The sequence below is a fragment of the Bufo bufo genome, chromosome 2 (assembly GCF_905171765.1).
Source record: "Bufo bufo chromosome 2, aBufBuf1.1, whole genome shotgun sequence".
Lineage (NCBI taxonomy): Eukaryota > Metazoa > Chordata > Amphibia > Anura > Bufonidae > Bufo > Bufo bufo.
Window position 1 is genome coordinate 76,602,782 of NC_053390.1, and position 16,010 is coordinate 76,618,791.

Below are 16,010 nucleotides of genomic sequence, written 5' to 3' on the forward strand. Positions count from 1 at the left end.
GAACAAGACGCGTGTGCTGCCATGGCATGGAAGCCGGAGGGTGTCCACATGTGGGTTAGCCCCCATTGAATGGCATGCAGAAATGCGAGGGTCGCCCTCAGATCCCCCAGCAAATACATGGCGGACTCTTTCCATGTGCATTTCTACCGTATGCGCCTACAGAGAGCGCGAATATTTAATTCCAATGAGAGAGGGAGATAAGCAGCTGCCCGACACCTCTGTTGACGCTTATCAGGCACCTTCTCTTCTATGACTCCCAAATCTTCATTAACGGTTCGTCAGCTTTATATATAACTCATGCAAAAAAATAAAATATATAAATAAAATAAAATAGTAGTAAAATATCCAGGCACCCGTGAGCCCCATTCTCCGGCCCGGGGAGCGGCCAAGTCTTTTCACATCGCCAGTGACTACCGCGCGATCTCCTCTCTGGTCCCTTGAAGCGCCGCCGGTGACGTCATCACGCTCGCTTTTGCGCTTCAGCGTTTATTGTCCTTCTGCAGCTTCCGTCCCTCAGTGCTACAAATACATACTACTGGGCTTTACCATGGCGGCCTCAATGTCACCGGCGCTTAGACAAGTGTTATGGGTTAGGAAAGCAGCGGCGGCCGTTCTCACCCCGACCAGGTAACGGAATGGGACGTGCGGCTCGGGTGTAGTCCGCCTCCTGTCATGGCGGGGAGTGCAGTGTGTGTGACAGTTACCTCAGCCTGTGTGTACGGGGTCTTACCGTGTACCTCACACCGACCGCGGTGGTGGGGACTGCTTGATAGTCATACAACACGTGTAAAAGTCGCATGACGCCGCAGTAGTGTGAACACCTCACCTCCCATGGGGGTTTGCTGGTGTGACATTGTCAGAAGCAGCTGTCTGCGCCTCTTGCAGATGATCTGGTTCTGTGTAGACCTCCTGGAGTCTCTGGATAGTGGTGGCCTCCTGGGGACAATGTCACCTGGAGGTGAAGCCTGGTCTCCCGGTGCTTACAGCATTGTGTCCCCGGGTGTCTGTCAGTGTAAGGAGCATTCACACCACTGTAAACAAAACAAACCGCGCCAAACTGTTACACTGCCAGTTTTTTATGGCCATTTTTTATCCGTGTGTGCCTCAATTTTCTGGCCATCTCCATTTTTAGCAACAGTTAAAACGGATACATTTTATTGGCCTTTTTTTTTTTTTAACATCCCAACCCTTAGAGTGCCCTTGGTATACGTAGTGCCCTCGGTAAACATAATGCCCCCCCCCCCGTAGTGCCCTCGGTAAACATAATGCCCCCCCCTGTAGTGCCCTCGGTATACATAATGGGCCCTCCCGTAGTGCCCTCGGTATACATAATGGGCCCTCCCGTAGTGCCCTCGGTATACATAATGGGCCCTCCCGTAGTGCCCTCGGTATACATAATGGGCCCTCCCGTAGTGCCCTCGGTATACATAATGGGCCCTCCCGTAGTGCCCTCGGTATACATAATGGGCCCTCCCGTAGTGCCCTCGGTATACATAATGGGCCCTCCCGTAGTGCCCTCGGTATACATAATGGGCCCTCCCGTAGTGCCCTCGGTATACATAATGGGCCCTCCCGTAGTGCCCTCGGTATACATAATGGGCCCTCCCGTAGTGCCCTCGGTATACATAATGGGCCCTCCCGTAGTGCCCTCGGTATACATAATGGGCCCTCCCGTAGTGCCCTCGGTATACATAATGGGCCCTCCCGTAGTGCCCTCGGTATACATAATGGGCCCTCCCGTAGTGCCCTCGGTATACATAATGGGCCCTCCCGTAGTGCCCTCGGTATACATAATGGGCCCTCCCGTAGTGCCCTCGGTATACATAATGGGCCCTCCCGTAGTGCCCTCGGTATACATAATGGGCCCTCCCGTAGTGCCCTCGGTATACATAATGGGCCCTCCCGTAGTGCCCTCGGTATACATAATGGGCCCTCCCGTAGTGCCCTCGGTATACATAATGGGCCCTCCCGTAGTGCCCTCGGTATACATAATGGGCCCTCCCGTAGTGCCCTCGGTATACATAATGGGCCCTCCCGTAGTGCCCTCGGTATACATAATGGGCCCTCCCGTAGTGCCCTCGGTATACATAATGGGCCCTCCCGTAGTGCCCTCGGTATACATAATGGGCCCTCCCGTAGTGCCCTCGGTATACATAATGGGCCCTCCCGTAGTGCCCACGGTATACATAATAGGCCCTCCCGTAGTGCCCACGGTATACATAATGGCCCCCCCCGTAGTGCCCTCGGTATACATAATGCCCCCCCGTAGTGTCCTCGGTATACATAATGCCCTCACGGTAGTTCCCTCAGTATACATAATCCCCCCCCCCCCGTAGTGGCCTCAGTATGCATAATGCCCCCCGTAGTGGCCTCAGTATACATAATGCCCCCCCTCCGTAGTGCCCTCCATTTTCTGTCCGTCTCTATTTTTAGCAACAGTTAAAACGGATACATTTTATTGGCCTTTTTTTTTTTTAACATCCCAACGCTTAGAGTGCCCTTGGTATACATAATGCCCCCCCTGTAGTGCCCTTGGTATACATAATGCCCCCCCCTGTAGTGCCCTCAGTATACATAATGCCCCCCCCCCTGTAGTGCCCTCGGTAAACATAATGCCCCCCCGTAGTTCCCTCGGTATACATAATGCCCCCCCATAGTGTCCTCGGTATACATAATGCCCCCCTGTAGTGCCCTTGGTATACATAATGCCCCCGTAGTGCCCTTGGTATACATAATGCCCTCCCGGTAGTGCCCTCGGTATACATAATCCCCCCCCCCGTAGTGGCCTCAGTATGCATAATGCCCCCCGTGGTGGCCTCAGTTTACATAGTGCCCCCCCCCCCCCCTCCGTAGTGGCCTCAGTATACATAATGCCCCCCCTCCGTAGTGCCCTCGGTATACGTAACGTCCCCCCCTGTAGTGCCCTCGGTATACATAATGCCCCCTCCCGTAGTGCCCTCGGTATACATAATGCCCCCTCCCGTAGTGCCCTCGGTATACATAATGCCCCCTCCCGTAGTGCCCTCGGTATACATAATGCCCCCCTCGTAGTGCCCTCGGTATACATAATGCCCTCCCGTAGTGCCCTTGGTATACATAATGCCCCTCCCGTAGTGGCCTATGTATACAGAATTCCCCCCATAGTGCCCTCGGTATACATAATGCCCCCTCCCGTAGTGCCCTCGGTATACATAATGCCCCCCGTAGTGCCCTCGGTATACATAATGCCATCCCTGTAGTGCCCTCGGTATAAATAATGCCCCCTCCACCCGTAGTGCCCTTGGTATACATAATTCCCTCCCCATAGTGGCCTCAGTATACATAATGCCCCTCCCGTAGTGGCCTATGTATACATACTCTCCCCCCCCCCCCCCCCCCATAGTGCTCTCTGGACATCAAATGGACCCCATAGTGCCCTCCAGTACCAATAATGAACCATTAAGTGCCTCCCAGTATCAGTAATGGTCCCCGTTGGTGCCTCCCAGTAACAGTAATGCCCCCCCTGGGTGGTGCCTCCCAGTATCAGTAATGGTCCCCGTTGGTGCCTCCCAGTAACAGTAATGCCCCCCCTGGGTGGTGCCTCCCAGTATCAGTAATGCCCCCCCCCCCCCCCCCTGGGTGGTGCCTCTCAGGGTCTGTAATGCCTCCGCCTTCCACAGACATGTGCAGGACCACTCTCCCCTCACTGGAGGCAGTAGGACCTCACACTCCCAGTGGGATCATGCGATGTCACCATGCTGCGAGCGTAAGGTCCTGAGGCCTCCAGTGCGGAGTGAGTGGTCCCTTGTGTGCGAGGAATGATTTTTTGAATTTTATTTATTTTTTAAAGGTCTTTTTTTCCCCCATTGTGTATCTGATATTAGTGTCTGTTAGACGAGGGCACTTCTATATCTGTCTGGACATGAAGCAGGCATCCTATCTTCTGACGGCCACTATCCTCTGCCATGTCAGTAGCCCCATAGACTTTCATTGGTTCTGAAAACGTCGGTGTGACGGCCATTCGTCGTGTGAATGCCCCCTAACATGCACATGGCAGTGTCGTTTAGGCAGATTTTTAGGTGGATTTCACTGCATTTCTACAACAAAATCTGCATGCCTTACTTGCCGATGTTATTGCGGATTTTGCTGTGGATTTCCCCCAGATTTGCGAACCAGAAATCAGGCTACAATCGTGTGCACGAGCCCTGCGGTGACATCTTATTCCTGGACCACGCTGGAATCCAGTGACCTGGGCATGGCCGGGGGCTGGATTTTATACCCCTGTGGCAATGGCACTGAATGATACACCTGAAGGCAGTGACTAAGACGTGTCCCAGTACTTTTCTCCATTTGGTTTATCTCAGTCTCTGGGAAAACCGACCGGTAACCGATGTTGATGTCTTAAGATCGAGGCTCTTGCCAAGGTTCCCCGTTCTCCTGAATGGCACGTGTCCCAGTCTTGGCCTTCAGAGAGGTTGAGACGCCTCTAGTGGACGTTAAGGAGGACATGCACTGTGTAGGACCCCAGCGCTGGCTTTGTAGTGCCTCCCACCCCTTGTGAATGAGGATGGAGTGGCTGAGAAGTCTATTACCTCCTGCCCCCCCCCCCCCCCCTTCCCCAGTCATAGGATTAGTTCCATCAGCCTTTCCCCGGTTCAGGAGTTCATTAATCGGAAGAGTTGTTTACTGAAAAGTTGACCCTCCGAGGAGATTTCTCAGAAAAGCTTTTTCTTCTTGTAAACATTTCTACTGAAAACCCTCCACTTGTGGAGCTCTGCCGGGGTCCGTGGTGGGGTACATGTGGCTTAGACTTGGGGGCGTTCCAGAGGTTTCTGAGCCCTGGATTGTCATACTTGAGGGCGTCACAACATTAACATGGATGCATGACAAGAATTTCAGAGATTTGGTCCCCACGGCATTACTGTTTTTTATAACATTTTACCCGGCACTGTAAGCACTCAGCGTTGGCCTACAGACTGACCTCGGGCGCCTTGGACATGTGCCTCCATCCGGAAGATGGCAGGAATCTGCTAGAATGAATTGGCCACTTGATTCTATAAATGTTTTTAAGATTTTCATATACACGTGTATACAGGAACACATCTGCTGCTGACAGATTCCCTTTAAGAACATGACTGTACGGCAGCCCCATGGTCCATAGACACAATGGTCAGGAGGGGACCTCAGTGACTTCTGTGGCAGAGTCTGCTAGGCATGGTCTGTGCCCTGTGCAGAGGTCATTGTACAAGGAAGGAGTAGATAAGATTTCACAACCACCTATTGTGAATAATGCATCCTGTCTTATCTGTCTTTGTAATCCTGCCTGTAATGACATCACCGCTGTGTATAAATGAGCAGATAACTGCAGTGAGGTGATCTGTACAGACCAAGAAGTGGCGCCTATTATTATTATTAGTGGCCAGTGCGAAAACTGCAGGATTAATTTTAAATGATATAATAATTTAATTATATTACCGTAATTCATTTTTTGTTTAAAGATATTGACATGGAAAATTAAAAATGTCACCAAAAATTCTTTAAAAATGGTAAACATAATAACGCGATTCAAGCAATAGGTCATTTTCTGATGATGCATTCCCTTTAATTGTAAATTTGGCCAAAGACATCTAATGCTTTAAACAACCTCTTGTCCCTGCTCTATTCTCTGCCACCCCTGTCTGGTTGGTAAACCCCCCCCCATTCCTGGGCAGACCTGCAAAGGGAAAACATGGTTACCTGCTTCCTGACGCTGGCTCCCAGCCTCGGCTTCCCCACTCCGCTCTCAGGATGTAAACTTCCATCGCTGGCTGCAGTGGTGACCTGCTCCCCTTGCATCAAGTTAAATTGGCACGTGACTCAAGGAGGGCAGGTCACTGCTGCAGCCAGCAATTGGCTGCACTGGAGTCAAAACGGAAGCAGAGCGGGGAAGCAGGTAAGTATGCGTCCCTTTGCAGGTCTACCAGAGGTACATGACCCCCTTAGGCCTCATGCACACGGCCGTTGTTTGGGTCCGCATCCGAGCCGCCAAAACCTATTCACTTCAATAGGGCCGCAAAAGATGCGGACAGCACTCCGTGTGCTGTCCGCAGCCGTTGCTCCGTTACGTGGCCCCGCAAAAAAAAAAATATAACCTGTCCTATTCTTGTCCGTTTTGCGGACAAGAATAGTAATTTCTACAATGGGCCTTCCGTTCCGCAAATTGCAGAAGGCACACGGGCGGCTTCCGTTTTTTTGCGGACCGCAAAAAACGGAACGGTCGTGTACATGAGGCCTTAGGGTAACTATTAGGAAGGAGTGGAAGCTGATCCTGAATTGCTTCATTTGGTGATATCTTGTGGACAAGTGCTTACTTCTGGGTCCATATCCTTGTGTGCTATTGCTCCTGAGGTCACCTACCCCTCATAGCCATTTTTGATGGGAGGTGTTAGTGCTATTTATAACGCCCCATAGCAATGAGTTTGAGGTTTCAGAGATGGGCGCCAAACGGCACAGCATCCAGAGGAGCCCCTCTGCAGTCATTGAAGGGTCTCGAGGTGTGGTCAGTGGTGCCTGTCCCCTACTGTGTGACTGGTCCACCACGGTATGCAATGTCCCAGTGTCAACAGGACCAGTCCATGGCTTGTTTTATATTTTTCATAATTTTTGAGAACTTACTTGGATTTGACGTCTTGTTCTTGACCTTTCCAAGATATGCAAAACGAGAAAAAAAAAAAAAAGTAACCCCCCCCTCCATATTTCCTGCCCCCCACGATGCTGGTTTCTTTGCGTACAGCATGTTGTGTAACGATGGCTGAACTCGGTCATAGGGTAATGGAGGTCTGAAGAGGCGGCTGCACAATGAAACTGTCACCGCGCCTCCCGGCCTGTACACGGGCCAGCCACATTAGATGCATAAACAGTGTTTACTCACTTAGCAATTGATTTGTATTTGGAGTAATGAAGACCAGAGTACATCGTGCTGAGTAAGAAGTATTCATCCTGCCCCCCCCCCCGTCTGTTGTGTTCTGTAACCAGAAAAACACAGTGTTAAAGGGGTATTCCGGGTTTTTATGATATTGATGACGTTTCCTCAGGATTAGTGTTGAGCGAACTTCTGTTTTAAGTTCGGCGTCTAAAGTTCGGCTTCCGGTTAGCGGAGAATCCCGATATGGATTCCGAATTCTGTTGTGGTTCGTGGTAGCGGAATCAATAATCGGCCATTATTGATTCCGCTACCACGGACCACAACGGAATTCGGAATCCATATCGGGATTCTTCGCTAACCGGAAGCCGAACTTTAGACGCCGAACTTAAAACAGAAGTTCGCTCAACACTACTCAGGACAGGTCATCACTTTCAAATTGGTGGAGGGCCGACTCCTGGCACCCCCGCCGATACAGCGGTTTGAAGGCGCTGCGTTCTCTTCAGTGCTTACCTGCACAGTGTCTACATTGTAGTGCCGGCGCAGGGTAACTACAACTGGTCTTCCCATTTAAGTGAATGAGAGCGAAAGCTGTAATTACCCTGCGCCGCCACTACAACGTAGACAAGTGCTGGTGGGTGCTGTGGCCCCTTCTAACAGCTGATCAGCAGGGGTGCTAGGAGTCAGACCCCCAGCAGTTTGGTATTGATGACCCATCCTGAGGATTGGTCATCAGTATTAGGCTACTTTCACACTAGCGTTCAGAGCGGGTCCATCTGATGTCCGTACAGACGGATCCGCTCCTATAATGCAGACGTTTGGATCCGTTCAGAACGGATCCGTCTGCATTATAGTTAAAAAAAAATTCTAAGTGTGAAACTTGTTCAGACGGATCCGTCCAGACTTTACATTGAAAGTCAATGGGGGACGGATCCGTTTGAAAATTGAGCCATATTGTGTCATCTTCAAACGGATCCGTCCCCATTGACTTACATTGTAAGTCTGGACGGATCCGTTTGCCTCCGCACGGCCAGGCGGACACCCGAATGCTGCAAGCTGCGTTCAGGAGTCCGCCTGCTGAGCGGAGTGGAGGCTGAACGCTGCCAGACTGATGCATTCTGAGCGGATCCGCATCCACTCAGAATGCATTAGGGCAGTACGGATGTGTTCGGGGGCCCGCTTGTGAGAGCCTTCAAACGGAGCTCACAAGCGGAGCCCCGAACGCTAGTGTGAAAGTAGCCTTAAAGGTGTTATCCAATTTCTCAACCCCCCCTACATATGCTGAGCCCCTCACCTGTAATATGCTTACCCTGCTCGCAGCGCCGCTCCTGGTCCCCGCACCACCGCTGCTGCTGCTTCTCCCTGCACACGGACGGACGGATGGATGGGGGGGGAGAACAGCCAATGGCAGGCGGGGACGAGCCTCCCTAGTGTCACCTGCAATGCTAGGGAGGCTTGCCCCCGCCTGCCATTGGCTGCTCCCCCCGACGCTGGATGTTTTCATCAGTGTGCAGAGAGAAGCTGCAGTGGCGGGGAGCAGGGTAAGTATATTCCATGTGAGGGGTACGGCATATGGGGAGGGTTCTGAGAAATTGGATAACCCCTTTAAGATACCAGAATACGCCTTTAATGTGGTGATAATTTGCAACTCTGTAAGTGAACTTGAATGAGTAACTGTTTTCCCCTCCCCATTACTATGGTGCACCCTGGTCCATGGATATCAGGCCGTTGGTTTCAGGCCTTATTCACACATCAGTGATTGTGAGCCAAAACAGGACCGGAGCCTCCACAGACATGAGGTAGAAGGGAGGGATCGGCACCTGTTCTGTGGTTAGAGCCGCACCTGGTTCCGGCTCACAATCACTGACGTGTGAATGAGGCATTAGAGGTGACACCAGCCCTGCCTGCCTTTATGATTTGCCGTGAAGATCGCGGTGTTCGGGCTGGCTGCTGTGTATAGCACAAGCTCACCGGGAAGTCACTGCATGGAGGGATGATCACAGGTGTGGGCTGTCTTGCAGAAATTCGGCACGAACATCTGTGCATTTCCACATTTTAGGGCTCATGCGCACGACCGCACTACAATCTGTGCCTCCGTTCCGCATTATATCTCCCGAATTGCAGACCCATTCAAGTGAATAAGTCTGTGATACAGTGCGCACATGGCCCCTGCCCGTATATTGTGGAACCGCTATTTGCGGGCTGCAAAACGGGCACGGACAGGCAATGGCTGTGTGCATGAGGCATTACTTGTAGTTTTTGATGTTTTTCCGAAGCTCTCACCCTTGCATTGAAAATGATGAAATCGGCACAAAAGAACCGCACGTAGAATTCATATACTGTATTTTTCTAAATCCGCATGGAAGGAAAAAGTAAAGTGTACGTGACATTCATCTGATCTCATGCACTGCTGGTCCTGTGTTATGCTGCGTTACGTTTTTACTCACGAGGATCCTCACAGAAAAACCGCTCGTAATCTGCAATGTGTGCAGGTAGCATAAAGCCGCTTTTAGATTGCCTAATCTGCGTTTTGTGCACTGATATTGGAGGTAACATAGAAGCCTATGCTGGTCTAACTGGTTCTACTGAACCACAGGAGGTCTGGGGGTTCCATCTGTAATAGGGGGACAGGGCTTCTGAAAGATGAACGTTTGGACATTTACTAACAGCGGTCCGCCAGTTTTTGATGTAAAGTCACAAGACCCTGTTTTGTGACTTTTTAATGCTCATGCAACTAGGGTTTTCACGATACCAAAATTTTGATCCGATTTTGATACTATAAAGTATTGCGATACTCGATACCACGCGAAAAAAAAAAAAATCCCAAAAAAGCTGTGTGCGTTCCGCATTTTATGGAATGTCCGGCCCATAATCGAACAGTCCTATCCTATTTTTTAGGGGGAGAAGGTGACTAAAAATGGCGCGATTTTTATTAATTCACCGCAAAGGAGTTTTTTAAAAAATATTTTAAAAGTACACACTTTTTCGGGTGTGGCGATATGTAATAGGTTTATTTATTTGTTTATATATAAAATTGGGAAAGGGGGTGATTTATATCTTTTCATCCCTTGTCCTATTAGAGAGATCTATTAGGGTGAATAGGATCTCGCACTCTCCCTGCTGCCCTGGGCTTTGTGCACACAGTAGCGTCCTGGCCGCCATGGTAACCGATCGGACCCCCGGGATTACACTCCTGGGGTCCGATCAGAAGCTGCCACCAATGAGGAGGAGGGGACGGGACCCTGTAGCCACTGCTACTAATGATTATAATACTGGGGGGGTTAGGGGGGCGCACTGCGTCACCAATGATTTTAGTCCTGGTGGAAGGGGGGGCGCACTGCGCCACCAATGAAAATAAGTAACCTTTTAATACAAATACAGGAGGCAGGGCGCTGCTTTCCGCGGCAGTTAACTCCTCAGGTGCTGCACTAACCCATTAATACAAATACAGGCGGCAGGGGCCGTCGGCAGAATCACATAGGCGGAGGGTGCCGGCTATATTTGTATTAATGGGTTAGTTATCACCATTGGTATCGCAGTGGCCCCTCCCCTCCTCCTCCCGTCGTTCTCCTCATTGGTGGTGGTGGTGGTGGCGGCACGGGGGGGGGGGGGGGAAGACTCCTTCTCCCTGGGAGTTTTATACTGACGACTGTTCTCAGGGTAGGTCATCAGTATCTGATCGGTGGGAGTCCGACACCTGGGACGCCCGCTGATCAGCTGTTTGAGAAGGTATCGGGGGTCATGTGAGCGTCGATGCTTTCTCCCGGCTTACCAAACACAGCGCCGTACATTGGTGCTTGGTATCGCAGCTCTGCCCCATTCACTTCTATGGAGCTGAGCTGTGCCTAGGCCGCTTGACCGATGAAGGTGACATCACATGGCCTAGAGAAAGCTGCGAGGAGACCACGGTGCTACTGTGACTGCCGATGCTTTCTCAAACAACAGATTGTCGGGGATCCCGTGTGAAAGACTCCTGGAAAACCCCTGTAAATTTGAATAATATGAGACTATATTGTCTAACGCAGTGTTTTGCAACGCAAGTCCTGATTTCCGATGCATTGACACTGGCGGAGACACCTCTGCAGGGGGCGCCCCACAATGGACATTTGCTACCTATCCTCAGGACAGTCTGAGAAACGCTGCAGCCATGCGAGGCCCAGGAATTGTCCGATCAGAAGCATAATGGATAAAGAGGAGGGCATCGGGTAACGTCACCACCAATTCCCTGGATAATAATTGTCGGACCGGAGGGGCGCTCTATTTCTGCTGGAGCGTTGCTGTAAAGGAGTGCAGTGAGGAGATGTGATTTCACCCACATTTCCAGCCCTTTCCTCTTCCCTTGTGCCGGGTGGTTTTGGGTGGGTTTCAGGTTGGATGGGTCGAGCAGCATGCCAGCTTGTCGGTGCCTGCAGCCATGTGTGACTACTCCAGCGCCACAGTCATGTCTTCCTTCCAGTATGTGCCAAGTCTTGTATTTATGGATTTTCTGCAAGTTACGACATTTATGGAAGGAAGTGCACATCATTAATATGTAATTAAATTATGTTACCTGACATGATATCTAAAACATGGCTTCCGAGAAAGGAGCGGTTTAATGTCCCTTAACCCGTTCTTCTACCAAAGGTCTCCTAATGCAGTTCAGGATATAGATCAGCTTTTTATGCTTTCAGTGTATACTTATTATATTCCGGTATTTTCTTTTTCCACAATTGCAAATCATTGGGAAATCATTATTGTAGTTCCACGTTCATACAGTTAAGTGCAGATACAGGGACCCCGGAGTCCTGACTGAGCGAGCAAGCTGTTCCCTTGTCCCATTTAAAAAGGGAATTCCCATTGATGTCAGATAGAAGAGGGTCCCAGATGTGGGACCCTCTTCTATCTCCAGAACATGACCTGCAAAGTGAACGGAGAGCAGCCACCCTCTGTTCACATCTGTGCAAGTTTAAAAAATAGCTCAGGTATTTTCGGCAGTCCCATACAAGTGAACGGAGCATAGTCACCCATGTGCGGTCTGCTCCCCTCCGCCCCGGTGGCCTCGTTCTCTAGATAGGTGGGGGTGACAAGTCTGAGACCCTCTCCTATCTGATATATTCCTTCAATGTCCCAGATTGGCTAACCCCTTTTGTAAAATTGTATTCAGCCATTTGTTTATGGACCTTTTCGGGAAGAGTCCCCCAGCCTGGCTGGTCCTGCGGAGGGAATCCTACTTGTTCCCCGCCGCTGGGTTCTGGCTCCTTTCGCTTCTCCCATTCCAACATGCAGCTAACCGGTCTTCCCACATCAGTATTTTGTTTGATGTGGGTCATGTGTCTTCTGCAGCCAATAGCCGGCTGCAGCGGTGAGGTGCCCCCCGTGCATCATGTGAGCCTGTGATATGACGCATGGGGGACACATCTCTGCTGCAGCCAGTCATTGGATGTTGGCGTGGGGGGAGGGATGGAGCCAGATCCTAGCTGCATGGATCAGAGAAGTAGTATTCCCTTTGTGGGAACCGGCCATGCTGGGGGCTGTTCTGCCCGAAAACTGGTCTATTGTTTTTTATTAGGGTTGTAGCGGGTATCGAATTATCGATACTTTTGTACCGGTATTGGTTTGACATTTACTGCGGTACGCTCGCCCCCCTTCCCCTAGTAATAAAAACATTGGTGGCGCAGTGCGCCCCCCCCCCCCCCCCCGTATTATAATCATTGGTGGCAGTGGCCACAGGGTCCCCTCCCCCTCATTGGTGGTGCAGTGGCAGCTTCTGATCGGAGCCCCAGCAGTGTAATCCTGGGGCTCCGATCGGTTACCATGGCAGCCAGGACGCTACTGAAGCCCTGGCTGCCATGGTAACATCCCTGATGCTGTGTGTACTTATGCACAGAGCAGCAGGGAGAGTGTGACGTCCTATTCACCCTGATAGAGCTTTCTTAGGGTGAATAGGACAAGGGATGAAAAGATCCCAGGTTCTAGCCCCTAAGGGCGGAAATAGTTATTTAATAAAAAGTAAAAAAAAAAACACACCAAAATATTAAGTTTAAATCACCCCTTTTCACAATTTTAAATATAAAATATATAAACAATAAATAAGTAAACATATTACATATCGCCATGCCCAAAAAAGTGTGAACTATTAAAATATAAAGAAAAATCTCCTATGCAGTGCACGCCGTAACGCCATTTTTTTTTGTCACCTTGTACCCCCCAAAAAATGGGATCAGACTGTTCGATTATGGGCCAGACGTTCCATAAAATAAGGAGTGCACGCTGCTTTTTTGTTGTTTTATCTTTTTTTGCGTGGTATCGAGTATCGCAATACTTTTTTATGGTGTCAAAATCGAATCAAAATTTTAGCATCGCAACAACCCTCGTTTATATAACGGTTTCTGACCTCTCATAGAGTTGTATGAAGCAGTAGCAAGTGTGCTTGACTGCAAATTCAAAGAACCCTCCCTAATTTGGCCCCTCTGCGCATAGGTTAGAGCTGAGTGAAGGCCGAGGGGAGGGGGGTAACAGGAGTGGCAGTGCCTTCTCAAACAGCTGATCACAGGGGTCCTGGGTGTAGGACCCCCACTGGTCAGATATTGATGACCTAGCCTGAGGAAAACCCTATTAAGTTATCCACCACAGCGGTAGCAGTAGGACCCCCACCGATCACGGGAAGGTTACCACTTACCCCCTGTAGCCGCCTGAAATGAACTGAGGTACCGATCACACATGCGTGTACTGTAGATGCTCCATTAATATCTATGGGAGCTCCGGAGATAGGTGTGTACAGCGCTCGGCTATCTCCGGAATTCCCGTGGAAATGACCAGCCGCTCCATTCATTGTGATAGGACCCCCACTGATCTAACAGTGATCCCTGTGGTCAGGAGATAACTTAATCTTACCGGAGTACCCCTTTAATGAATAAGCTGGTGTGCCTTCAGTGACAATGATCTGGTGTTTTGCTTGGAGCCATTTCCCATTCCTACACAACACCATTGTTTAAAAGCCCTCAGTCAGTCATTTTTCCAGAAGGTCCCGCACAAGGGGAAAACTTTCCATACAGCTGGATGTTCTCCATGATTGGCTCGTGGTTCCGGTACGCTTTGGGGAACATATCCATATTGTCCTGCAGTTTAATTATCTTGGCGGTGGCTGACGGTTTGTGTAATATTGCTGGTCAGAGCCTTCTCTTCCGTTCCTCATGTTTTCAGTTTCCGGTGACCGTAGTGTTCATGTCGGTAATGGACATTGGAGAGACTTCACAGGCAGATGTCCTAATAAAAATACTGTCCTCGTACTTGGGGTCCATTCACACATCCGCAAGTGTTTTGCGGTCCGCAAATTGCGGATCTGCAAAAAACGGACACCGGCCACGTGCGTTCCGCATTTTGCAGACCGCACATGGCCGGCACTATAATAGAAATGCCTTTTCTTGTCCGTGGCTGCGGAAAAGGACATGTTCTATTTTTTTTTGTGGGGCCGCGAAATGGAAGTGCGGATGCGGACAGCACACTGTGTGCTGTCTGCATCTTTTGCAGCCTCATTGAAAATGATTGCGGAACGGATGTGAACCCATTTTGCGGATGTGTGACTGGACCCCTTATAGCATTCAGTCTCTCTTCTGCCCAACCACAGTTCTGTCTTAATGGATCTGTAAGTTACGACACCAGGCAGAGACACAGGCACTAGAAGCTTAGAGGACCCATCGCCTCTCCTGACATGTCTGAGTAACTTCTTGCATCCCCCGTGTAATCTATGGAGATTACAGTCTATCAGATATGGATCACATTCAAAACTGAAACGGAAACCATATCGGTCGTGTGCAAGAGGCCTAATGGGTGGCCCGGATCAGTGAAAACGGACATGAATAGGACGTATAAATATCGGGATGGATACCCAGAGGAGGGCTGACGACAACAGTGATTGCAGTGGTCACAGTTAACGATTAACAAGGACAACTCAAGGACTTATAGGGGGTTCTCCAACTTATTTCTAAAACACACCAAAGTCCCTAAATGAGGTACAATAACGAAGGAACATGTACGCACCAATACCTGGCCTCAGCAACCTTCACCGCTGAGGCCAGTTATTGCCTGTAAACACACAACGGTGGTCAGGACTGCAGAGGTAGTGCTGGAAACAGGCTGATTAAATGGTCAGTATAGAATCAAGCAAAGGAGGTAATATGGACGATCACAATACATTAGTACGTGGCTTGTATTAACTTTATCTACACGATAAAGGTCACTTGCTGAAGTGTGACAACCCATTTAAAGATTCATGGCTATTGGACGTTACATTAGGCGGCTGTCATGCCCAGCATGCAGCAGCTTCCCTCCATGCATATCAAAGTGGGTGATCCATTTTAAAGCATATGTCCAGTGGTCCACCTGTATTCCTCTTAGGATATGCGGATTTGCACCTAAGTATGCAAATTCAAGTTTCATGCCTAAAATATGAGTGCTCTATGCTGTTAAGGAACATTGTTCACTTGCATACCTCACATTCCTTTTCATGGTGGGGAAAATTTGGAGAATACATGATTTTATGGCAGCCCTTTACTTCCTCCCTGCTGATATTAGCTGTAAGAGCAGCTGATGGCTAATATATCTTGAATATCTTACCCAGATAGGGAATGACACATTTTCTGTGTTAGCGGTTTGTGGAAGGATCCCTTGCTGGTAAAGTCCTTTGCTTCCTGCAGCATCAGCCCCTATTCAAGAAAGCAGTCTTTGCAGTGTGGGATAGATGTGGCCATAGGAGTATGAATGCAGAGTGTCATGTGATCTAGTAGACTTGTAGAGACAGGGACCAGACTGCAAAGGCCTGAATTTTGAAAGGAAAGGCTCTACGAATTTACTGCTCATGAAGATCTAAGAGCGATGTGAATTGTTTTATTCACACAGGGCCATCTAAGACCACCCGTCTACAATTGATTCATGGCCCAATATCTATGGGGTTGTCAGACAGAACGTCCTTAGCAATCAGTCTGTTTCAGATTACAAAGGACTTCATCCCAAGGTTGGGTCGAATTGGCACTAAACAGAGTATTGAGAACATGGAGGTAGTTTTGGGAGCTATGAAGTGTCTCTTCTCTCCACCTCTCAGCCGTATTAATCATTTATTATTTTTTTGAAATAAAATACATCTCGGTGGAGA

General features: G+C 49.6%; 1 protein-coding gene across 1 annotated transcript in view; it reads left to right on the forward strand.

The window, feature by feature from the left end:
• Positions 1-473: 473 nt before the first annotated feature.
• The window catches only part of NDUFS4 (NADH:ubiquinone oxidoreductase subunit S4), a 151,385-nt gene continuing 135,848 nt past the window's right edge, over positions 474-16,010 (forward strand). The window contains exon 1 of the mRNA XM_040421234.1: positions 474-627. Within this exon, the coding sequence (XP_040277168.1) occupies positions 548-627 (80 nt within the window). The 5' untranslated portion in view covers positions 474-547. The remainder of the gene's footprint in view (positions 628-16,010) is intronic.